Source organism: Manis javanica, chromosome 8 (assembly GCF_040802235.1).
Source record: "Manis javanica isolate MJ-LG chromosome 8, MJ_LKY, whole genome shotgun sequence".
NCBI classification, from domain to species: Eukaryota; Metazoa; Chordata; class Mammalia; order Pholidota; family Manidae; genus Manis; species Manis javanica.
In genome coordinates this window covers 122,388,200-122,413,462 of record NC_133163.1, presented here as the reverse complement: position 1 = coordinate 122,413,462, position 25,263 = coordinate 122,388,200, and the positions used below count along the sequence as shown (strand labels likewise).

Sequence of the window (25,263 nt, the reverse complement as noted above, 5' to 3'; positions counted from 1 at the left end):
GACCCCCAGGCATTACCCCGTGGATGGGACGGCCCCAGAGCCACACCTAGGCCACAGCTGGACGCTGGGTGGAGGCAGACACAGGACACTCGCTCGTGCAGCTGACACAAAGCGGCGGCTACATCTCCCGGCCGTGCTCCCCACCCCACCCCATTCACAGGGCAAGCACAGCCCCACTCACAGAGACAGGGGGATGGACAAGATGGCATAGGGATGGGGGCCGGGTTGGACAGGCAGGCCTGATGGGGGAAACGCCGAGGCTAGGCAGCGTTGTCCTCATGGAGTGGTTTATTACGATTCCATCCCACAAGGCAGGTGGGCGGGTGGCAGCGGCACATGAACTCCAAGCCCCTGACAGACGTCTGCCTCGGGCGCATGCAAACAGTGCAACATGGTCAAGCGCAAACACAGGGCGACCGAGGCAACACGGGACACGGAACATGGAATAGGGAACAGGGCTGGGACGATGAGTCCCCAGACAGGGTCCTGGTCTCCCCAACCCTTGTGGGCAGCACAGGAGAGGAAAAATAAGATTCGTACTTCTTGTAAAATGCCCATTTGCTGGGTACTTTCTTTCTCCTTATCTTGAAAAATAATAAAAAATAAACACACGGAAAAAATCTCAAAAAGGGAAAGGAATAAAACTCTAAGAAGGGGAGTGATGGGAGGCCAGAGGAAGCCTGGCCATGATAGGGGGCGAATGCCTCCCCCTCACCAGCCTCCTTCCTTCTTGGCCCTTCGTGGGGCCCCCAAAGCCCACAGACGGGTCCACAAGAGAAGAGACCAGGCCTAGGTGGGATCTCTGGGGGACCGGAGGGGCGCAGGCTGGGACAGAGGAAAGAGGCCCACGGGGCTCAGTTCAGGTTGGGCCCAGCAAGTGGGGGCACCAGGTCCACAATCCATCCAGGGTCAGTCCCCGCAGGCCCGGGGCCTGGTGAAGGCCGGCGGTCACAGGTGCAGCTCATGGGCTTTGATGTGCTCGAGCTGCTCCCGGAGCTGCAGGAAGGAGGGCCGCATGGCGGTGTCCAGGTGCCAGCAGTTCTTCATGACCTCATAGACCGCGGGTGGGCAGCCGTCGGGGGCGTCCATCTTGTAGCCCTTCTCCACCCGAGGGACGACGTCCTTCAGGGGCTGTGGGCAGGGGGGTGGCATGAACTGGTGCAGGGCCTGGCCCCCCAGGGGACTCCCACTCAGCATCCCTCCTCAGGGGTCCCCTGCAGCTCTTCTTCAGACCCGGGGCTGGGAAGAGGCCTGGAAGGTCCCCAGAGCAGGTCTGCAGCTTCCCGGCCTCCAACCTGGGAGGCAGAACCCAGTGAGGCCCCTACCTTGCTGACCTGCCCTTGCTTCAAGCCCCACCCTCAGCCTCAGCCAGGCCCTGGTTCCAACAAACACACTCACAATTCTTGGATAAGGCACTCGCCCAAAGGAGTAGATTTCCCAGAGAAGGATCCCAAAACTCCACACGTCAGACTTGGTGGAGAATTTCTGCCATGTGGATAGGAGAAGCAGTGTCAGATTCTGGGAATTTGGGGGTGGGGGTGACCTGCGACCCCTATCCACCTTTGCTCAGGCCCTGGAGAAGCCCACCCCACCTTCTCTCTCAGGGCCTCAGGGGCTGTCCACTTGACTGGCAGCTTGCCCGTGTCCTGGGTGCAGGAGGCCTCCTTGGTGAGGCCGAAGTCGCTGACCTTGGCCACGTTATCCTCAGACACCAGCACGTTGCGGGCAGCCAGGTCCCGGTGCACGAAGTTGTTGCTTTCCAGGTACTCCATGGCTTCACAGACGTCTCTGGGGGACGAGGCAGCCACATGTCCCCTCAGACAGGGCCCCCGCAGCAGGGTACCCCCCACCCCCATCACCAGGGAATGCTTCACTCACAGTGAGAACTTGAGGAGACAGTCTCCACCCAGCACTGATCGACCCCGTGACCGCAGATAGTCCACCAGGCTCCCCTGGGGCAGGACAGACAGACCAACCGGCCCCACGGGTCAGACTTGCCCTCCAGCCCTTGGGAACAGTAGACCTGGGGCTGGGTAAAGGGGACACTCAAGGGAGGCGCGAGAAGGAAGGAATGGGGCACCACTTCTGAATGAGCATTATATCCTATGTGCTGGACTACACACAGCAATTTTCAAGCATTATCTCTTAATTCTCATAAATCTCGGGGTAAGCTTTGTTATTATCTCTGCTTCACAGATGAGGAAACTGAGGCCTGGAGAGGGGACACAACTAAGACCACAGTGAGTGAGTGGTGAGCCGGGACGGATGCTGAGCCCTGGACCTCAGAGCTCAGCCAGAGAGAGCACGCCAAGGGGGCAGGCGCCCGAGGCCCGGGAGGCACGAGCAGCCGCACAGCCTAAGGCCTGAGGTCGGCTCCAGGCTGGGCGCTGCTCTCAGGGCAGGCACACACCTTGGCCATGTACTCGGTGACGATGTAGAGCCCGCCTTTCTCCTCCAAGATCACGCCCAGAAGCTGCACCAGGTTGCTATGCCGAAGTTGCCTAGGGCAGGAGAGCGTGGTCAGAGCCTGCCGAGCCTTCCCATCACCTCCAGGTGTCCGAGGTGCCCTGACTCACGTCATGACCGAGGCTTCAGCCAGGAAGGCCTGGGCAGTGGCATCATTCTTAATGCACTTGACAGCGACTTTGTTCCCTCGGTAATCGCCCAGCATCACATCTGGGGGAAGAGAGCTGGGGTCGTTTCCAGGACTCCCCACGGTCCCTCAGGCCCTCCCAGGGTTCCCAGCGCCCCCCGCTCACCTCCAAACTCCCCCTTCCCAATGGTCTGCAGCAGCTTCAGGTCCTTCATGTTCAAGGCCCAGCCACCTAGGGTGGGGGGGTGGTTAGTGAGGAGTACTGCAGCCCGAGCAGGGACCACAGCAGAGACAGAGAGGGCTACACAGGGTGTGCAAGTCCCTGGGGGTCTCTGGATTCTCTGGGATGGGGGCAGTGCCAGGAAGTCAGGGTGGGAGGAGGCGGACAGGCAAGCGAGGACTGGGGGTGGAGGCGCCACTCACTGCGGAAGAACTCATCCTGGGCTGCCACCGTGCCCTCCATGACCTTTGGCTTAATTAGGCGCGTGCACAGCCCGTCTGCATCCGAGGTGTAGTGCTGCGGAGGGCGGGGCAGCTGCTCAGGGCGAGCCAGTCCCCCGCGGCCCGATGGCTGCCCACATGCACTGCCTACATCTGACCACAAGAGGGTGGCAGAGGCCGGTCCCACCCAGCCAGGAGTTGCTCTGGGTTGGGAGGGCCCCCCATTTCCTGCAGGGTTAGGGGTAGGGAGGCCCCAGACCCAGACATGTGGCGCATTTCCCGTGCTACCCCACAGCCAGGTGCTGGAGATACTGCGGTTTTGCTGTGACTCTGGGCCTCACCAGTATCCTGAGGGAGGAGTGCAAGCCCTGGCTCAGTCCAAACACCAGCCTCTCTAGCCAGGACCCTCCGCAGCGGCGGCCAAGCCAGGCCATCAGGCGGAAGGAGTGGAGAGTGCAGGAGGCACTGGGAGGCTACTGGATGCCAGGCTCAGCCTGGCCAGGGCTGGCAGAGCTGGCTCCCGGAGCCGCAGGGACATGTGTCTGGGCACATGCACACAGGTGCAAGAGCCTAGGGAACTGGCCATCAAGGTGTAGCTCATGAGGATATGCTTGTGCACACACGCTCCTGTGCATGCAGTTCTGTGAGTGGCTGGAGGAAGCTAGTTCTGGATCAGAAAGACTCCGATTCTAGTCCTGGCACCTCCGATTTATAGCTGTGTGACCTGAGGCACCTAGGTCCCCTAACTGTGCTGAACCTTTCTTTCCTGGTCTATGAAATGGGGATAATGCCGCCTTCCCTGTGATGCATCATGGGATCATAGATCAGCCCTGGCGTGTAGCAGGTGCTCTACTGAGGCGTGAGGAAACACGGGCTTGCAGAGGCTGCACGCCACGCCAGGGGTCCCCCGGCCAGACTGCAGGCCTGCCCGGGGCTCCGGCTCACCTCCACCAGCTGCATGAGGTTCTCGAAGTACACCTCCTCGTCAATGCTGAGTTTACTGGCATGGTACATGATGCGGTAGTGCTCCACCTTGCCGTCGCAGCTCACGCACAGCGTGTAGTCCCCGGGGTAGTTAGTGCTCTCCCGCACCAGGAACAGGCCCGTCTCCGGAGGGCACAGAAGCCGCTCTGCCTGCTCCCGTGTGATCTTGCCATGGAACCAGCTAGTGGGAGGCCAGGCCAGAGGTCATGAGGGCCCAAGGGTACTGACCCCGGAGCCCCGGCCAGCCTCCTCGTCCATCTGCCAGGCTCCACTTGCTGAAGGCCCTCCTTCTGGTCGGGACCCTGCACAGTTCCCACCGGCTCAGGCGGGCACCTGGGGCCTCATCTCCTGCTCCCCGCCGAGGTCTGGCACCTGTGCTCTTCCCCCATCTCTGGAAGCCCCCACGGCCGTTCTAGCTCCTTACTCACACCATCCTGTTTTCCTCCAACCCTCTTCACAGGAAACCGGGGCTCCTCATCCTCCCCACCAGACTGGGAGATCCCGACCCTTCCTCAGTGGTACTCACGGCATGAGGCTGAGTTTGGTGCCTGCTTTCACGCCCTCTCGCTTCTGGACATAGTTGGCTGGGATGATGCCCTCACGGCCCACCTTGTTCTTGGCTTTGTACCAGTTGGGGTCCTGAGGAGAGGGCATCCCAGACACAGTCTCAGGTCCACCCTCCTCTGCAGGGGAACCAGGACCCAGAGGGAATGCCCAGAGGTGGGAGAGGGTGAGGGCGCACGCGAGGTCCCCGGTTACCTTGGTGACGGCCACAATGGTGAGCACGTCTCCTTTGCAGAAGGGGAGGTCCTGCTCGGCAGTGCCGTGGAAGTTGTACTTGGCAATGCATTCCGTACCGGATGGCCAGGCGGCCTGCAGGGCAGGTGACAAGTGGGCGGGTGCGGCTTGGGGCTTCTGTCCACACACCTGCCCACACGCCCTCAGTCACAGCCTCCTGGCTGGCCTCAGTGAGCCTGGGTGACGTGCTTCTCCCCTGAGGATCTGCATCCTTCCAGCTGAGATTCTCCCATTGCCCCCAGACCTGTGCCCCTGTCTTGAGGGCCCTGTACCTGACAGTATACCCTAGAGTTATACCTTGTTGAAAGCCAGGGCTGGGAGAAAGGGGAACAGATCAATCTGAGCCCTCATTGTCTCCCTTCTTTTACCACCTGGAAGTGGTGGGACACCCAACGACCGAGGACCCCTGCGCCCACTGCAGTACCTGTACTGCTGACATCTTCTCAGAAGATCTGGCGTTCCCAGGTCACAGGAAAGCCCACTTATCACCTGGTACCATGAGAGCTACAGGGAGAAGGGGCACATGGAGGAGGGGTGTGAGATGGCTTCCCACTGAGCTCCCACTCCTTCCCCACAGCAATGTGAACAGGTGCCAAAGGCTTCCAGAGCTGGTACTTGGGGGGAGGGCCATCATCTCCAGTCTCGGCACGCTGAGGGCACTGGATGGGAAGGAGGTGGGAGTATGAGGGCCGCAGAACCCCCAGGGACACAGGGGTCCACCAGCCCTAAGCCCATAAGGGCCCTACAGCCTAACAGAATGGCCAACAGAGGCAAAGGAGGCGTGGAGGCTGAGCAGCGCCGGTGCCGCCCACCCTGCCAGCCCCAAGACCAAGCGTTAGCTACATCGTCTGCGGGGAAAGCGAGCCCAGCTGTTGGCACTGTCCACCTGGGGAAGGTGGTACGTGACTTGGGAAAGTCACTTGCCCTCCGTGGGCCTCTTAGCACCTTTACCTATAAATACTTGCCCAGGTAATTATCTCTAAAGCCAAATGTACACCAACCTGATGGCCCAGTCATCCCAATTCCAGGCACATACCCAAGAGGAAACCAGGCGGGTGCCCACCGAGACAGGCATGAGAGCACACGGTAGAGCCCAGATGCCCGCCCAGAGGAGGGCGGATGAGCTGCGGTCTGCGCAAGGAACGGAATGCACAGCAGTGAACATGAATGAACTACGGCTATGAAAGGACAACGATGGATTCTAAACACCATGTTAACCAAGAAGCCAGACAGAAGAGCATGTGCCATGTGATTCCACATCTAAACTTCAAACTCTGGCCAAACCCATGATGGGCCACGGTGACTGCCCTTGGAGGGGGCAGTGAGCAGAATGGCCATGAGGGGGGCCTCCAGGCGCTGGTTCCATGGCCTGTCCGAGCCCAGGCGGCGGGAAGGTTCACTCTGGCAATTCGCTGAGCTGTATCCACACGATCGCTGTACATTTGGTGCCTATGTTTACTTCAATAAAGTTGGCCCCTCACGAAAAGCTACTCCAGGCAACCCAACGCCCTAAGAGCAGCGAGTCAACCTGTCCTGTGCACACGTACTCTGTGGCCCCAGCTCGGAACTCCCTGCCACCATCATCCTCCCAAACACACCCCAGAGCCTCTGGGTACCTGTTTTCAGGAGGCAGGGGTTGGGGGCTACGTTTGTTTGTTTGTTCTTAACAGATAAGGAAATTGAGACAAGCAAGGCTTAGGCAGGGCCAGTGACTTCTCCATGGTCACAGTATATTAGAAGAAAAACTCCATGCATCTTGTTCCCAGGCTCATCTGACAGGATGGACAAGGAAGCTGGGCTGAGTTCACAAAAATTACTACCTACCCCAGCTAGGCAGGCGGAGGAGACATTTCAGTGCGAGCGCCCAGGGGAGTAAGGTGGGCAAGAGCTGCAGAGCTCAGGTGGGCTTCCTGGAGGAGGGGCCTTGAATACTGGAGGGCTCAGAAAGGCAGAGGGCAAGCTGGAGGCAGCAGCCCAGGTTGGTGCGACAGTCTGAGCAAAGGTGTCGGGTAGAGACTTACAGCAGTGAGAACAAGGTCTGGCTAGAAGCCTGCGGTGAGCGGGGGTAGGAAACAGACCCTGGCTATCTGAGCACTCCATCCATCTGCTCCAGGGGATGGTTTGCAGGGAGGCCGCCCAGCGTGCCTGTTGGGTGGCAGGGGCTTCAAAAGCTAATGTGAGAAACCAAGGTTCGCTTCTGGACATGGAGGCCTTGGCAAGGTAGCTGTGGCCTTGGAGAGCAGAGCAACCAGGGAGACCAGAGCCAGAAAGCAGCACCATTTCCAGACCTTACGCTGGTTCCAGAGTCAGGCAGACCCAGCTCTTCTGAGTGCACGACTTGGGGAATGAGGCTCAACCCTTCTGAGGCTTAGAATTCTCACCCTAAAAAGCGGGGACAGGGCTCCCCTGCAGCTGGCTGTGGAGGGAGTAAAATGAGACCCTGGACTTGGAAGTTTCTGGCACAGGGCCTTGGCATGCCCTCCTCCTCTCCTTGGACTACAGGGCCTCCCCTCCTCCCAGAACACACAGTGTTTCCTGTCCGCAGAGGGCAGCTCGTCAACCTCTGCCATCTAGGCAGGGAGACTGGGCCCCAGGAGGAGGAGCCAGGACTCCCCCCACCCCTCACAGATTCACTCAACTAAGCCAAGTACAGGAACTGCCCCTGGGGGCTCCTGGGGGCCACGTGCTGTGCACACAGCTCCTCTTCCTACCCTCATTTTTTTTGTATTTTGGTATCATTAATCTACAATTACATTAAGGACATTATGTTTACTAGACTCCCCCCTTTACCAAGTCCCCCCCACATACCCCTTCACAGTCACTGTCCATCTGTGTAGTAAGATGCTGTAAAATCACTACCTACCCTCATTTTTTACAAGCAGAAACTGAGGCTCATGAGGCTCAATGACTTGTGTGAAGTCACACATCTAGTTAAGAACTTGAATTGGGGTCCCACTGAGGCTGGCTAGACCCCCAACTTCAGGCCCTTCTCAACAGGGGCTCTGCTGGCTCTCCACATGCCCATGTTCCCCCCTCCCTCCCAGACCTCGCAGCCACTGCAGGCGGGTGTGGAGGCCGCGGCACCGTTAGTCACCCTCCCCACTGTCAGTCTGCGAACACTCCCTTCCTGGCTGCAGCTGCTGCGGCCGCCTCTCCAACGGACTTGATGATAATAATAAAAATAATAACAGGCCCTGTTTTCTGAGCACTTATTCTGTGTCAGGCCCTGTACTGGGCACACACGGCTCATCAAGCCCTTCCACTGAAAGGCTGTAATTATCCCCGTTTTACAGATGAGGACCCTGAGTGAGGCCAAGAGGCCAGGCGGCCTTGTCTAAGGTTTACACGTCAGTGAGCACCCTGCCTGCCTCAGGTGTCACACGCCTGAGTACCCATGGCCTTACACGCCCGCACTGCCCCAGGAGCTGCCGGTGGGCTGGGACCACACTTGCATGCAAGGGAGTAGAGAGTAAGTGCTCGGACAAAGGGGCAAGGCCAGGCAGCAGGGCTCAGGGTGGGCCTCAAGGGGCTGGGCTGGCTGTGACTACCAAAGGCAGCGAATCTGCAAAGGGGAGGGAGGAGCTAACCTCTCTTTTTTTCTACTGGCAGACTTTGAGAATCGGTTTCCCCACCCGTACAATGGGTTGGTGATAACCCCACAGCTCCCAGAGCTGCTCTGGGGACTGGAGTTGCATGTCCCTCCATTCTCGTTCCTTTCTCTACCCAAGGAACTTCCACTCAGTCTTTGGGGTGCAGCTAAGCAATCATTCTGTTGCATACATGCCTAAAAACATGCAGTAGGATAGTCTCTTTATAGTAGCAAGACACTATAGAGGCATAAAACCTTCATCCTAAAATGTGGGGACAGGGCTCCCCTGCAAGCAAGCTGTGGAGAGAGTAGAATGAGACCCTGGACTTGGAAGTTTCTGGCACAGAGCCTGGCATGTTCCCCCTTCTCTTACTGTACTAAAGGGCTTCCCCTCCTCCCAGAACACACAAGTGTTTTCTGTCCACAGACGGCAGCTTGTCAACATTCATGCCCATCAATAAGGGACAAAGTAAATTAATGGCCAGACAGCCCTAAAAGGGCACAACACAGCTCCAGATAAAAGACCTCCACACCAATATGGAGCAACCCTCTACCTCCCCATGATAAGAGAACGAATAAATGGCAAAAAGCCAGCTCATGTCGCTGAAGGAAAAGCTGCTGGGGGAATGAGACAGTGACACGGCTTCCAAGTATTCCCATAGCTTCATCAGAGAGAAGAAAAAGCACCTCCACAATACAGAGATCTGGCAGAAGCGCCATTAACCAAGTGATCAAATCAAGCATCACCAATAATGAGAGAAGTGGCACGGAGGGTCTCCTGCTATGATGCTGAGGGCACAGCATCCTCGGGCAGTATTCCCGCAGGACTGTTTGACCGGACTCCAGTCAGAAAGCTGCCATCAGATAGGCCCAAACAACCAGCCTGGACCCTGAAGGTCAATCGTAAGAGACAAAACGAACAAACACAAGGCCAGGGAATGTTCTAGGTTAAACAGGATAGTAAAGTAACACGACACAGCGACAGAACGGTCAAGACGTGCGGTGGGGGATGTGATGACTAACCTTATCGTGGTAATCATTTTGCAATACACATGTACCCCATCATCATGTTGTACATCATAAACTCACAGGTTATTTGTCAATTATAAAGCTGTGGGGGGCAGGGGGATGGGGTGAGAAACACGACAAGATTTAATGAGAGAACAGGATTCTGGATCTGAGGGGAAAAACAGTGGCTATGAAAATCATCTGGGGACAACTGGGCAAACGGAAATGTTAGGTGGTATCATGGAATTAATGTTCTTACATGTGATCATGTTACTGTGATCATGTAAGAAATCTGTGACGTATTAGGGGTGAAAGATTTGATGCCTGCAACTACCACACCAATGACTACCGACATACACTTATGTCTGTGTATATAAAAGAAGATGTAAAGCAAATGTGGCAAAATGCTAAGAACTGGTAAATCTGGGTAAAAGATATGAGTGTTCGTTACTATTATTTCGGCTTTATGGTAGGGTTGAAATACTCAAAGTGAAAGGCAAAGTGAAAGACAAACAGGGCAGGAGGCATCATCTATGGTCTATTACAAGTTGTGTATTTTCAGAGGACAGACAATTCATCGCCTCCTCAGATAGACACATCATCTTTGAAAGACAGAAGAAACTGGTAACAGAGGTTGCCTTTGGGATGGGAAGTGAGTACCAGGTTCACGGGAAATTTAGTTCTCACTGTTTATTTGCTGTTTTATCTTTTTTTTTTTTTTTTAAGCCACACGCATCTATTTATTACCTTCCCTCTAAAAATAAGATTGAAAAATAACTTTCTGAAAATCACCTCTGCCAGAAGCCCTCCTTGGCTGCTCAGCTGCCTTGGCTGCCCCTGGCCTCTCGGTCACCACTGAGCTCCAGAGAGGGCCCACTGACCCTGGCCTGGGAGTTCTGCAGGGGACCTGGGGGCTGAATCATGTCTCCAGCACTGGCTTGGGCCCAGAGTGGTGCTCAGTAAATGAGTGCTGAATGAATGAATAAATGAATGAATGAAGCCACAAAGGAAAGGGGAAGCCAGGCTGGCTGTACAACACCAAGGTCCCACAACTGATGGGACTGTATTTAACCCCAAAGGGACAGCAGCTGTCACCACACCACTGGGGCAAGGGGACAGGCGAACTTTGTGAAGTCAGTGCCTCACTTTGACTTCTTGCTCCCGGCAGTCCTTGTGCCGGGGTCCCAGGAACAAGCCCGGCATTGTGCCCAAGTACTGAGGTCAGGCAGGCCTTTCTTGGTAGCCCAGGCTGGCAGAGAGGTGGTGGTGGGGGAACTGGGAGCCCAGACACTCAGGACTCTTTTCCCTGCCGTGGGGGCAGCTGTAGACCCCCAAAGCTGAGCACATGCTGAGAGTCACGGTAGGTCAAGGGGCTCCCACCCTGCCCCCCCACTAAAACTCCACTGCCTAATGGGGCATGGGGGCCTTCAGTAGCTGTTTATACCCAGCTAAAAATACCTACTGAAGAGGGAAGTGCACAAGAGACCTGGGGGAACTCAGAGCCATGGCCCCCAGGGACTCAGGTCCTGCTACAGGACCCAGCCAGAGCCTCAGGGGCAGGGGCAGCCACCAGGGACCATAGGAAGGCCCACCTTCCTTCTCATTCTTGGAGCCAGTGCTCCAGGAGCCTCCCTGTGTGCCCAGCACCATGCATGGACAGCCAGGATGGACACAAGGTAAGAGCCAACAAGGGCCTGCCCTTGGGGCCCTAAGAACCCCATTCATCCAAAGCAGACTGCTTCTGTCCTGCTGGCTGCCAGGTGGTCAATCATGGCCAGGTGTGCTTAATGCCGCGCCAGACAGGAGAAAGGGCCAACCCAGGCAGGCTTCCAGGGAGCTGGAATTGGGAGGATTTCAGGTGGCAGCGACTGGGAGGGAGGTTGCTAGTGTGCTAGACCAGGCCATGATTCAGACTCCCAATTGTGATTTGGAGGGAGTTAATTTGGAGGGAGTTAATTAAGGCTGAGGAAGGCTTGGGATGAGGGCCAGAGAGGCTCTGAAACCAGCGGAAGTTCTGACAGGTCACAGAACAGATAGGAGAACTGAGTTTCTCATTTGGAACACACCCCTCTGAAAGGGCAGTGCACCTGAGGAGGGTGGGGCACCACCAGCAGTCGGGCTGGTTTGGCAGCAGTAAAATCAGCCCCACCTCTGGTTCTGCGAAGGGCATCCAGGCTGACAGCATCACAGAGCCCTGGCCACACACCAGGCCAGGGGACTGGAGGGCTCCCACTCACCCAGGCAGGTGGCTCCAGAGCCCAAAGCATCCCCGCTGCACAGATGTCTTAGGGTTAGGCAGCCGAAGAATTGGGCACAAGACCCTTGGAGATGCCTGAACCTCTCTGAGGGCTGGGAAAGGGCTCACAGGATGGCCCCACTGTGGCTCCAGCATGTGCTGCCCAACACCCACCCAGGAGCTCCCTTGGCCTTCAGCACCGCTGCCATAACGGTAGGGGCAAGTTTAATGGCTGAAAAATGTTAAAAACCAAATTACTGCAGCTCACTGCCTTTTTCCTGCCCCCAGTGGCTCAATGGGACCAGAAATCCCACCTAGTGGTTTGGGAAAGTGGGGCCTGGTGTCAGAGGAGGCTAGTGGGGAGTCTCCTGCTCCAGGCACCGCTGCGACTCGAGGCTGACACTCCTGGCCCAGAAAGGTTTCTAATTACCGCTCAGGAGCCTAATTATCCACATGCACTGGCCAGTGGGGACTCCGAGCCCCCTAGGGCCCTAACACAGGCCCTGGTTCTCCCCACCCCTCCGAGCAGGGGCTTTTGTCTTTGCATCTTTATTTGCCTATATTTGCATATAGCCTCTTGGCGCTGACCTAAAACAAACCCTTAAAAATTATGGCATGTCCTTGTCCCTCACCCCAAAGTCTTCAGGCCATGATGTGGATGGGGAGACTAAGGCCCTGAGGCCCATAAACTATCTAGAATTTTGCCCCCCAGGCTTCTGGTCTCTCCATATCAGAACTGGGACTCACAGAATACACAGCTCAGTAAGTAAAGCTATGGGGGTGCCTAACACAAAGGGCAGACAGCCTCCCTAAGCACCTGAGGGAGAAGGGGGTTCCCAACACCCTCCCCGAGCAGGACGGGCTACAGAAATGAAAGCAGTGAAATGAGAGAGCCTACTGACCCAACACTGCGTTAATCCTCAAAAAACCCCATGAGGTTTTACTGCTGAGTTCTGCTTGACAGAGAAGGAACCAGGCTGGCAAGGGTTAGAGTAGGGATTTGAGCTCTGATTTGTCTGAACGTGATCAGAGAAAAACCTCTCACCTTTCATCAGGTAGGACAGATGACACTGAAAACGGAGAGACGGGTAAGAGAGGGGGCCGAGGGGATGTCTGCCCAGAGCCTGGTCCTCCTGCTCTAGGAAGCAGAGATTGCATCTGTGCCCATCTCCACTCATCTGCAATACCCTGCCTTGCACAGAGAGGCCAAAAGTTCGTCCAGGGCCACACAGCAGCTAGGCAAGCCAGCAGCCCTACAGAGGGCAGACGCTCCCAGCAAGGGACTTAGCCACTATCCTGACTCTTCCTCAAATGTGTTTTGATTTTCATGGCCCGTCTCCTCCAGGAAGACCTCCTGGCTATTCCAGCCTCTGCAGAACCCTAGTTTCTAAGCTCCCACCAGCCCTGCCAGGAAATTGGAACCACAGGCCTCCCCTGCTTGACTCCCTTCTGCGTCTGGTCTCCTCTACGGGCCAACAGGGAGCTCTCAGGGTTCCTTCTTCATTCTCCCCTCTGACCTCCCTGGAGGGTGGGCAGCATAGGCTGAAGATCCTGGGGCCTGGGTAAAGACCAGGTGCTGGGCTAGGAGGTGCTGAGAAGCAGCAGCCAGGGTGGGCAGGAGTCGGGTGACACCCACATTTTCACCCATCCACGAGACTTCTAAGTGCAGAGAACAGGGCGGGCAGGGGACACTAGGCAGCCTGTCTTCTGCTGGTCGCTGCGACCATGGGCCCAGACCACAGAAGGGGCGGGGGAGGGAAGCTGCGGTTGGAGGCTCAGCCCCACTGAGGCACACACAGCTAGTGTGTGACGAGAAGCTAATCTCATCACAGCACCTCAAAACCAGGAAGAGAAACCGAGCTGGCAGAAAGGGTGAGCTGGGCTGTGTGGGGCCCTCAGTTCCTTGGAGGCCTGCCAAGGGGAGCTTCCGGGCAGTCACTGGACAAAGCACTTCTCCCTTCAGGGCCTCAGTTTCCCCATGGGAAAAATGGGACTCTCTCCCTGGTCCTGCCAGTCTGCCTCCAATGGGTGCAGGCTGCATCATGCCTGAAAAACAAGACACTCCCCCACGACCGAGTACTCCCAATCCCCTGGCGGGCTTCAGCCTCTCCGGGGAGCAGTGGCCATCCCCCTGAGGTGAGCCTCGCCCTGCTCACGTCTCCCCTCAGCCACGCAGGGAGCACACCAGCTCTTCCTTCACCAGCTCTTTATTTTTAGGTCTGAATTTGACTTTAATCATTACTTAGCTGATTCTATTTCCAGCACTTGGATGAAGGGACCCGGAGGAGAGCAGGGAGGGAGGCAGTGCTCCCGGCCTGGCATGGGGAGCAGCAGCCTGCTCCGCCACCCATCCTGTCCCCAACCAAGCAGGGGGACTGAGAGACACCCAAAGGGCTTGCCCCAGCCAGGCCAGCATCTTGGAGGGGACCCCACCCTATGACCTCATCCCGGCCCAAGCTATGGGACAGGGGGGCAGCTGTCATGCCCATTTCCCCTGCGCCAAGGCCAGGGTGGAGGGAGGCACTGCACCGGTAAAGGTCTGGCAGCCAGAGGCTGAGGTCATGTGCCTGAGGGACCTCTGCTTTGAACGGGCCACCAGGGGGAGGACCCCCACCTCAGTCCTGGGCCACCCTAAGGTGACCTGGGGCTGTGGTCTCTTAGGCCCTGGGAGTGCCAAGTCGAGACTGGTTTGGTGGCCCCAGGAAGGCACCCCCAGCTACTCTGGTCTCCACAGAGGCAGGCAGTACAGAGGAAGCAAGGGCTGTTCTACCACATACTCAGGACCTGGGTGAGGCCTGGGGAACACCTGCTGAAGAGGAGGGTGCTAACGCAAGACTCCCCCAGCGATCTGTGGGCCATCTATGTTCCCTTCCTACGCCCAGTTAGGGGACTGTAGAATTCAGCCCTCAAGCCCAGCCCTCTGCTTTCTTCCCTCCCTGCCACTGGGAAAGGGTGGTAAGATGAGGCTGGCATGTGGTCCTGGGGCCAAGTCTCAGTTTTCCCAGATAAAATAAACTCTATCTCCACCAGGGAAATGCAGGGCTGACCTAAGAAGTGGCTGAAGATGGGTGGCAGGAGGCAGCCAGGATCTCAGGCAAGAGTCCTTGTGCACTTGGCTCTGGTGCACGGAGAAGAGAAAGGGGATGGGTGCTGTCAGGTTCTGGGGGTGGGGGGTACATCAAGGAAGCCAGGACAGGGCACTGGCCAGCACAGCCTAGAACCTCAGGGACAGAGGGTTCCAGAAGGGCCCACTGGGTAGACTAGTTCTTCCTCCGCTGGGGGAGCCGTCAGTCAGCCCGGCCAGGCATCCTCCACACGCTAAGGCAGCCTGGGGTAGGAACTCCGTCAACAATGCCACCCTCTCCTTACAAGATGCCTGCTGGAGGCCAGGGGGTGTGCCAGGCACATTCTAACACCTTGTTCGGTTGGTTCACACTGTTCTTACACCCACCCCCTGAAACAGGTATCACCATCCCCATTGTGCACGTAAAGGAACTCTGGCTCAGAGGGTGACCTGTCATGGTTCCTCCATGGTGGCCTAAATGGCATAACTGGGCCTTGGAACCAGGTTGGTTGGGTGCCCCCTGGCTGCTTTGGGGGCCTATAGTAACAACAACTACAACAGCGTCAGGTGGGAAACAGCAATGTACATGCTCAGTAAGAGGGTTTGAGTGACGCTGCTGTGGCAGAGCTATTTCAAGGATTTTGTAGCTTTTTAGAGGTAAAGTTACACAGACCTTATAGTAACATGAGAAAAATGCCCATAGACATAGTATTAAATGAAAAAAAAGTGTCATGGCATATATACTCAGATGACAGCAGTGAGGAAGGGAAAAATCGGGAAAAGACTGGCAGAAAACTCCAAAATGCTGACAGTCACTGTGCCGGCAGAGCAATAATGGGTGATTTTTGTTTTGTTTTCTAAATATTCTGTAGTGCTGTTTTGTTATTTCCACACTAAAAGAACAAATACATACGTAGTTTTCTTATAAGCTCAGGTCTGCTTCCCTGGGACCGATCTGCCCCCTGGCCCCAGCCCTGGTGTTCTGGACACCTTCTACCTGGGACGGCCTTTCCGATATGGGGCAGTCATGTGGAACATGTCAGGATCTCTCTCTACCTTCCCTTTCCCAGGGGACTGGTGCCAAGGCTCCAAAATACCTCAAAAGACAGAGCCCAGAACTGGACCCAGGCCATCCTGGCCTGTCAGGACACGTGGTGGCTTGCTGGGTCAGCCGTGCCATCCTGTGGGTCCCGGGCCTCAGTGCCTGCCTGTGCTCGGGGCTGCTCCATGTGGCTCAGCCTCTTGGGGGCCTGGCAAGCCCTGTAGGGCGCTGGGGCCCATCTTTGGTCCTTCCTTGCCCCCAACTCAACAACGATTAGCCACTTCAGAGAGGGAGGAAGGCACCAACCTTGCCAGATAAAATATATCCCTGCACACATGCTAGCCTGAAGCCCAGGCACATTCTCACAAAGGCCTGGAGACCCTGGGCTGTACCTGAATAGCTCACAGTTGGCACAAAAGCACCTAACCACGTTAGGCCTCAGCCCCGGCAGCTCAGGCTGGAAAGGAAGTCAGGGCTGGGTGGGGGCTGGGTAGGGGAGCCTCACGGGCCTGCTGCATCTGGGTCCCCTTCACTGTGCATGTCAAGGCAACCGGAAAAAACTCAAATTCAAGGGCAGAAGTCTGAGCAGGACGAAACTGCCAGCAGCCCTGAGGGGGCCCAGACCAGCTCAGCATCCTCTAGGGAGCTCCCACCCTCCAGGAAGGAAAATCACCCTGCCACACTCCAGCCTCCCCCCACCGCCCGTTGCCTTCACCCTGCTCTTGCTGGGGCTCCACCAAGAAGGACACTGGCCCACTGTGGTGTGGTGAGCTTGGAACAGGCCCACTGGGTGCCCCCACTCTGACAATGCTCCTATGCCAAGGCAGCAGGGTGCTCCCTGTAGAAGCAGGGCTCTCATCTTCCTCGTCTGGACCCCATTCAGGTTCTGAACTTGGCTGCTCCTATGTCACCTGGTCCAAAAGTACGGGAGGGCTGGGTCAGGACTGAGCACCAGGCTGTATCGACTCGGTGCCAGGGCCACACCACAGGAGTGCTCCCCCCCCCATCTCCTATCAGCGGGACCCAGCCTCAGGCACCCGGGGAAACCCCACGGGCAGGCTGATGCTGCCTGCGCCCCGGTGCAGGCAGAGCTGGACCCGGAAGCCCTCTTCCTCGTCTCCAGCCCTCTGTAGGGGAGCACATGCTCACCCCACAAGGTCCCTTGGGCCAGGCTGGTGGTCTGTGTCCCTGATGGGTGAAGATGCCTTCCTGGTTTCCCTCTCTACCCACAGCAGTGCAGTTCTGCAGAGTGGGGGATGAAGGATAGACAGGCCTAACTGCCAGAGGCAGCAACTTCCCGCTCTGAGCCTCAGTTCTCCGGTCTACAAAACGGGAGGGGAGGCGAAGCCCAGCTGAACTCCAGGGATCTCAGTGGCTGGACACGCCCCTTCCTGACACCTGGCCAGGGCCCCGAGGAGCCTGGGAGAATGGGCTGACCCAGCTGCCAGGAGATGGGGGGCTCGGTCCTAATGCCCAGTGTCACCTCCAACCACCAGGAGAGAGGCCCTGCCCAGTTTCTCCACCCCAGGGTCAGAGGTTCCTTGGCTTAGTCCTGGTATTCTGGGAGACTCAGGGTGACAAGCTCAATCTCTGGCAGGCTCAAGTGAGGCGGTTGGGCCCCGGGCTTCCTGGAGCCAGCAAGGACTTGGTGGGGAATGAGGGAGGGGTCAGAACCAAGCAGGCCGGGGAACCTGCAGGGAGGCCCAGGGCAGGGAATGGCAAGCTGCCCATTTTCAGAGCCCTGGTCCATGCTGACCCCCTTCCTCCAGGCTCCAAGCAGATCCCACACAGGGGTAAAATGGAAATGGAGTAGGGGTGGCCTGAGACAAGTCTGTGGGGTTCACAGGGCAGTACCTCCCTCCTGCACTCCCCTCCTAGTCGGGCTGACAGTGACTCCCGGGAGAATTGGAACCCAGGAAGGAGGGGGTAAGGACGGTGGGGGATGGAAGTGGACCGACGGCAGCTGCAACGGAAGCAGCAGACGCGGGACGTGCGACCTCCGCCCGAGGCAAGCACTCGCACACCCCACCGCCCCCCGGCCTGCTGAGCAGGCACTCACCTCTCTCGGGGTACTGCGGTCCGGGCCACCTCGACGTGGGCAGCATTAGCGGCCTGCAGGGCGGTCCATGCAGCCAGGGGGGAGGGGAGGGGAGCAGGGGTCCCCGGGGGGTGCAGTACAAAGAGGTACTGGTGTGAAGAGGGTGGGGGGGGACGGCCGGGCAGAGGCGGGGGGATGGCCGCGCGGCCGGGGGCGGGGAGGGAAGAAAGGCCGGGGGCGGGGGGCGGGAGGGGGCAGGGGGAGGAAACAATGTAGCCGGCGCGGCCCCGGCGGAGTTCCGCTTCCGAACGCCTTCACCCAGGTCCGATTCGGGAACGTCGCGCCGGCTGCCGGCGGCTGCCCCGGACGCTGGATCGGGGGCCGCGGGGTCCCCCCGAGCTCCACACCCCGGAGGCTCCGGCGGTCACAGGCTGGCTGCGGCGGGAGGCACGGCTGGCCGGGGCACGGCCCCGACGGCGGAGCGGCCGGGCGGTCGCCCCGCTCGGACCCCACCCCGGCGGGACCCCCGGGCAGGGAACGGGGTGGGGCGGGAGCCGGAGGGCGGCGGCGGTCTCGGCGGCGGCAGCCAAGCTCCGCTCGCCCGAGGCTCCGCTGGGAGGAAGCTCGCAGGCCTGGCGAGAGGAAGCGGGGCCCGGATCCTCCGCCCGCGGCAGCGCGCCTGCGCGAGGGAGCCTGCCCGGAGCGCGGCGGGGCGGGGGCCAGCGGGGCGGCGCCCCCTGCCGGGCGCCGGGGAGAGTGCGGGGGGTGTGTCCGCGCCCGCGCCCTGCCCCCACCTGCCCGCCCGCTGCTGAAAGCCCCCGAGGGCTCCTGCCGGAGCGCAGTTCGCCTCCGAGCGACCTCCGAGCGTTCTCGGAGCGTAGCTCCCGGGTTGTGGAAGCGATTGAAGCCGGGCCTTGTCTCCTCCACTTGGATCTGTTTGTGGAGAGTGGTGCTCACTCACAGCAGTAAGCGTTCATTCATTCACATTTTCTGGAGCCGACGGAGTGCCAGACCCTGTTCTGGAGTTCCCTAGTGGGATCACCTCATTACTGTCAAGGAGTTCTCAGCAGAACTGGCAGGCCAGTAGACAAGTGCAAAAAAATAATCGATGAAGGTGGAGAGGTGTGTACAACGTTCACGGGAAGAAGAAAAGGGAGAAGGCTAGTGGGCAAAGCTGGGACTCCGGGCAGAGAGAACAGCACGAGCACTAGCTGGAAGAGGTCAGAGAGCGTGAGGACTCTGGAACCGTAAACAGCTCAGTATGGCTGCAGTTTGCAGCGTGGGTCCAAGGAAGTAGTGGGAGATGGGGTCCCTGCAAGCGGCAGACACAAAAAGAGATCTGAAGAGACTTGCGAGACGTTCTCGGACTTTTGTTTTCAGTCTGGAGACAATGAGGACGTTATCAGTAGCTGTGCGACCTTGGGAAAGTTACTCAACCTCTCTGTGCTATCGTTTCCCCAGTTGGGAAAATAGTACCAACTTCTTAAGGTTTTGTGGGGAGGAAATGAGTTAATGCACTTAAAGAGCTTACTGTGCAGTGGCTGGCGCACGGTTAGCCCTCAGTTTGGTATCCCCTGTTTTTATATGTCATTGTTAACAAGGAGCAGGGAGATGATCTGCTCTGAGCAGACAGGAGAGAGAGGGTCTGGGGAGGCAAGGTAGAGGGTAATGATGGGGGAGAGGCCAAAAATTACAGTGTAGTAGGAGGTGTTAGGGTGCTTCCTAGGAGCTAGGCCCTGAAGGAAGGGTCAGGGTTGGGTCGGCAGAGAAGACGGTCATTCTGTCAGGGAAAAGACTATACCAGCAAAGTCTTGAAATTCAAAATAAGTGAAGGGCTGAGGGAGTGAGACGGACAGTAAAGGGCCCCTGTGGTAGAGTGAGCCGGGGAGACAGTGTGGCTTCAGATTGCAAAGAGCCTCGACGCCAGGAGCAGGGGTTGGGTGTGCTTTTCCTGACAAACCACTGGTTGGCCCTCTGACCCAATGCACCCCTGGGCCAGCTTCCCAGTAAGGGCCAGCTCTTCAAGGAGGAAAGTAGTCACAGCCCTGAACCTTTGAGGAGACATGCAGTAAGTCTCAAAGATAACTATGATGTAATGGGAAAATGCACAAGTTGTGGGTGCAAATCTCAAAATTAAATCTCAGCTGGGCCACTTACTAGCTGTGTGACCTTGGACTGTAACTTAAATTCTCTGAGCTCAGTTTCCTCTTCTATAAGATCGGGCTCAAAATACACCTCTCTCGGGAGACAGAGTACAGATGCAGCAAGATAACGGCCTGGTGGGGTGTGGGGGAAGGTGCTCATCTCAGTTGGTTTCCCTTTCTTTCCTCTGAGGTCAAGATGGAATGATAAACTGGGGCCGGATGGGGCCACCTCTCAGCCTCAAGGAAAGCACCTCAGCAGCTCTGCAAAGGCTTCTGGAAGGGAGAAATTGACATCTACCCCCCTTGATCGAATCGGCTAGCGAAGTAGGAGAGGACTGTGGGGATTTGGGGAAATACTCTAAATCCCTGTCCCAATTTTATTACCAGCCCATCATCCTTTACCCCAAACAAAATCTACTTTTTCTCCTGGGTTTGCTGTTTCTTGCAGTGTGAACTTTGGAGTCAAATAGACTTGCATTTGAATCCTGGCTCCACCTCCTCACGGCAGAGTAATATACATTTTTAACTTCCCTAAACCCAAGACACAAGGGACAAATGAATAAAGGGCCGTGCCCCACACAGCTACCCTTTAGTGAAGGTCGATTAACTTCCTACTGCACCATTTATTCATTCACTCACTCACTGAACAGATAACTGTGGAGTATGTGTTAAGTGCTGGACACTGTGTGGATGCTGGAGTTGAGCAAGAAGACCTCCATAGTTCTTACCCAATAGGATAAATCAATAAACAGGGCAATTAGATACTGTGGGTTGAAGGCCAGGAGTGCTTGATGGAGGAGAGAAGACTGGGAAGACAGAAGGGCCCAGAGGGCTCAGCAGCTTAAGAGACAGCCAGAGGGCCAAGGTGACAAGGCCAGCAGGCCGGGGAGAGCGGTATAGAGGAAGGGGCCTGATCCCGCGGGGCGTCGTGGGCCAGGGATCCTACTGTACCGATTTGGATTTTATTACACGAGGGACAGGAGCAGTTAAAGGCCGTAAAGCGGAGGAGTAACATGACTGAGTGAAGATCCCTCTGAGGAGGCTTTGCAGGGTCCTGCCAGTGGTGATGGATGTGGGCCTGGTGGATAAAGGAGAGGCATGTGGCAACCCTTGGTAAGGGGCTGTTTGTGGGGACTCAGGCCACGGGAGCAAGCAGGCCTGACTCTCCAGTGTGGCCAGGGCCCCTGGGGGCATGGTGGTGCCATAGCTGGGGCAGGGAGAGCCAAGGAAATGGGCAGGCTGGGGGTAATGCTTAAGAGGTGGTTTTGGGACAAACTGAGTCTAAGACTCCTGTGGCACATGGAGATGTCAAGTTGGGTATAGAGCCATGGTTTTACAGACAAGGCCCCTGAGGCTCAAATGCCAAGTTCCAAGCTCCACTCCCAGGATTGGGGGTCAGGTATGAGGAAATGCAAAGCCTGGAGCACCAAACAGCAGATGTTAGGAAAGGAAGTCATCAGAGAAGCACCCTTAGATTTTAGAATCGGGGAGCAAATTTAAGAGGAGCCCTGTGCCAGCCAGGTAGGCTCCAGCACTAGTTGTCTCAGGCTGGGCTACTTGTCTGGGGTCTGGAGGAGCTGAGACTTCGAGGAGGGGCTAGAGACCCTGGATGTGAGTGGCGGGGCTCCAGACTTCTGACTGCGTTTTGATGATATGAAACAATGGGCTAGCTCGGTGCAAGGCTTGGTTGGCTGTTGGTCGCCACAAGTCCAGAGCTTAAATGCCCTTGTGGGTGGACTGTGCTCTGCTCCCAGGGTCCCAAGGCCTCTCCCCCCTCCCCTGCCTCCTCCCCTTCCCCAGCCTCTTTGCTCTGAGATGACAGTTTAGAGAAGCTGGTGTGAAATAGTTTGAAACTCAGGCCCTCTGGGCGGTCCCCCAGGGCAGAAAACAGGAAGCCAAGATTAGAGGCAGATTTCCAGCAAAGTCCCCTTCTACTTCCTGCAGAGCAGGTGCTCAGGCTGAGCTGTGAGCAGTTTCCCCTGCTGACGGCACCTCGGGGTGGCCCTAGGCTGGCTGGCCCTCCTGCTTTGGGAACTGCTCTTTGGTCTTGTCATCATCATCCCCAGTGGGGAACTTCCGCCAGGCCCTTGGGGAATAAGCCTCCTCCAGAAAGAGGCTGTGGATGGAAGAACAGTCACTGGGAAAGAGGCCTGCCGGCGGCCCTGACAGGAAGCAGCACCGGGGTGCCTAGTCAAGAAGCTGCCCCTGTCTCGGGCAGCAGCAGAGCCTCTGCCCTCCGGCTAAGCCCTCCCACTCTCCGCGTATGGCCTCAGCTCCAGCCTTACAAAGCTATCCTTGGGCGTGAGCGCTGCCTACCTGAAGCTAGAGGCGTCACGCACTGGACACTGTCCAGGGCTGACTGAGTTTATCATGAGGGTGAGGAGTTGGTCTGGAAGACCCAGCTTCTAGGAACACACCTTGCTTTTCTGACTTTGGACAAGTCCTCCCTGTCTAAGCCTCCGTATCCCCACCTGTGTAGCAGGTCTGTATTTCGTGATTTCCTGAGGCTGACTCGTGTGCACAAGTGGAAGCCCTAGGGATGGGAGGATGGCTGCCAACTCCCTCCCTTCTATCCCCCTGTGACCAGGGAACTCCATTCACCAAGCATCTATTAAGTGTCAGGTATATTACTATTATTATTACTGATGATGATAGCTAATATTTACTGAGCAGTTACTATGTACGTGCATTTTTTAAATGTCAGATTCAGGTCTGTTCTCTTCACTGCATCAGTTTTCTCCAAAGGGATTTTCTAAGAAGTTAGTCTTTGTTTCTGACATGATGGTGGTAGAAGTCTTGGTGGTGATGGTTTGGTGGCTTCGTCGTGGCTGTAGTGGTGTTAGCAGTGGTGGTGACCCAACTGAGAAGCCATTGGGAGCTGGAGGAAGCCACTCCTGTGGCCTGAGGCAGCCCATACGTAGGACCTCCCCTACCACACCACAGAAGGTAACTGGCTGGGTCCCTGACCTTGAAGGGGGTAGACCCAGAGCCAGGTCCCCGACATGAATTGGTCAAGGTAGCTGGGATCCTGCGCGCCATCTCGGTGCCTCCCTCATGGCACATCCTTGTCTTTTCTCCATCCCTGTCTTCTTGGGATGTGTGTCCAGCGGGGGCACAGATGTTCAGCAGGGTGATGAGAGCCACAGGAGGGATGTGCCGCTGGCATGTGGGTGTGGTGCAGAGAAGGCCTCCCCATCTGGGTGTCAGGGCCGGCAGCGGGAGAGATGCCTGGCAGGCAGGCGGAAGGGGCGACAGGAGCAGCGGCCTGGAGTGGAGGGGGTTGAGCTTTGCGAGAAGAAGAAGGAGGCCAGGATGTGCGAGGTGTGAGGTGCAGGGCACGGGGGCAGAACTTCGGGAGCAGAGGCCGAGCAGCCAGTGCCTGCAGAGCCTCCTATGGACCGCGGAGTCTTTGGACCTCCGCCTCAGGCCCTGCCCCTTGAGGATTTTACCACAGCCTCAACTGGGCATTTGCTCTTGCTCAAGGGTGGAGAATTAATTGGCTTTTCGTCCTCCAGGAAGCTGCGATGACTTTTCCCAAAGCCCACGGCTAGATCACTCCCCTTTGCCGGGCCCCTCAGTGGGGCCCACTTCTCAGCATTGTAGCACTGGCCACACTCTTTATGTGGGTTTCCCGATCTGTTTGTGGAGGCTGAAATGTGGTGCTCAGATGTTGGTTGAATGAATGAGTGACATGAATTTCAATTAATAACAACAATATTAATAAGTAACATTAAAATAGGGCTTACATTGCGCCATACACTGTCCTCAGCACTTCACATGTCTTCAGTGTGATTTAATCCTTGCATTATGTTCTTGAGATAAGCATCACTATCATCTCCATTTTGCAGCTAAGGAAACTGAGAGGGGTTCCAGGAGGGCACTCACTCACCAGAGGGTGGGCAGGGCAGGAAGGACTAGGACGCCATCACGTTATTCTCACCCAATTTATTTGAATAGCTTCTGGGTTAGAGTTCTGGTCTCCTGCCCAGCTGTGTGACCTTAAGCACAAGTCACTTAATCTTTTGAGCCTCAGTGTTCTCACCTCTAAACTGGGATTTGGAGGCCCACCTCATGGATTATGGGACTCTAAAGGGAGACGATGTGAAGTTCATTGCCTAGTGCAGAGCTCTGGCCCAGGTGCACATTCACTTACTGGCGGTTAGATGAATGTTTTTTCTCTGACTTCTTAAACAGACTTTATAGTCCCGGCTCTCCCCTGCTGTCCTCTGAGCATTCAGTCCAGCTCCGAGGCTTTTGTCTGCTCTTGACCCTGCAGGTTCATAGTGGGATGAGTTAAAACGCCACTTCATCCACTCACCAAATACTGCGGGCACGTTTACTACTTTCCAGGCACCAGGGCCCCTGGGATGGCGCAGGGCCAGAGCTTCCTTAGTTCTCACTGGAGTCCTGGGCTCACAGAGCCTCTTGCAGGTTGATGCTTCCCCTGCAGTGCTGCGCAGAGACCTTCACCTGCTAGGCGTCCTCTTCAGCCGGACCCACCTCCACCCAGAGGTCCCCAGGGTCTGTCTTAAAGGTTCAAAGCCCCAGTTGGTGCAGTTCCTGCTTCTTCATGGGAACTGTTTGGGGAAAGAAGAAAAGAGGTCCTGGGTTCCCTGTGGTGTGAAGGTTGGAAAGTTGGCCGGGTGGGGGCGGGCAAGGAGAAGGAGCAGGGGGTTTGCCAAGTTTGGGCTGCAAAGGCGAGGAGCTGGGTGCTGGTGAGCTTCAGGCTGAGCTTTTGAAATCACATGTAAATCCTCTTGTTACCTGTGAATAAACTTGTGTATGCCAACATCTGCCCCTGTCAGAGATTGGGGAGTTTCCCGAAGGCCCCTCCCTTGGTTGGGAGTGGGGTGCAGCTGGGTAGGGAAGGGACTCTTCCTCAGCTGGAGGAGGTTGCAGGAGACGCCATTCAGGGATGAAGCCTGGAGGGCCCTTCTTCAGTGGGCTGCGGGGGACCTGGAGGGGAGCATTCCTTCCCCTGGGCTGTTAAGCCCCCAGAGTTTAGTTCTGGAGTGTGGGTGTCTGGGTAGGGTAAGCTTTCTGAGGACTAGGGCTGGCTCCTTTTCCTGTCACTCTGTGGAGTAGCACAGAACCTGTAGCAGTAAATGTGTGTTGAGTAAGAGGGACAAATTCCTCCTCCTGGGATCCCCAGTTGTCACTCCCGCCACAGGACTCGGGGCTCCTGTTCCATGGAGAATGTCCTTGCCTACGTCCCTTTTGTCCTCCCCCAGCCCATCTTTGTGGACCTCTGGGTCTCCAGTAGTCCCTTGGACGTCCAGGTCACCGTTCCTCCCAGCCAATGCCAGTTTTTGTTGGAGAGATGACC

At 56.9% G+C, this 25,263-nt stretch overlaps 1 protein-coding gene across 2 annotated transcripts; it reads right to left on the bottom strand.

Annotated features, from left to right (window-relative positions):
• Window positions 1-270: 270 nt before the first annotated feature.
• CSK (C-terminal Src kinase) lies at window positions 271-18,462 on the bottom strand. Of its 2 annotated transcripts, none has more exons than XM_037010162.2 (13): window positions 17,815-18,462; window positions 5,241-5,320; window positions 4,778-4,891; window positions 4,545-4,657; window positions 3,980-4,199; window positions 3,017-3,110; window positions 2,760-2,825; window positions 2,577-2,676; window positions 2,411-2,501; window positions 1,879-1,952; window positions 1,689-1,788; window positions 1,399-1,485; window positions 271-1,131 (listed from the first exon to the last, which is right to left on the bottom strand). In XM_037010162.2, exons 2-13 carry the CDS (start codon window positions 5,253-5,255, stop codon window positions 949-951), a joined length of 1,257 nt encoding a protein of 418 aa, XP_036866057.1. In that variant the 5' UTR covers window positions 5,256-5,320; window positions 17,815-18,462; the 3' UTR covers window positions 271-948. The 2 variants fall into 2 exon arrangements, with proteins under 2 accessions (XP_036866057.1, XP_036866056.1); XM_037010161.2 differs by having other exon boundaries at window positions 1,593-1,788; window positions 17,815-18,461.
• Between the last annotated feature and the right edge of the window lie 6,801 nt (window positions 18,463-25,263).

Excerpts from the sequence above, each read along its gene's own strand:
- CSK (XM_037010161.2), bottom strand. Across the intron at positions 4,658-4,777 it reads CCATTGTGGCCGTCACCAAG|GACCCCAACTGGTACAAAGC; the intron begins GTAACCGGGGAC and ends CCCTCTCCTCAG. Across the intron at positions 3,111-3,979 it reads ACCTCATGCAGCTGGTGGAG|CACTACACCTCGGATGCAGA; the intron begins GTGAGCCGGAGC and ends CGCCCTCCGCAG.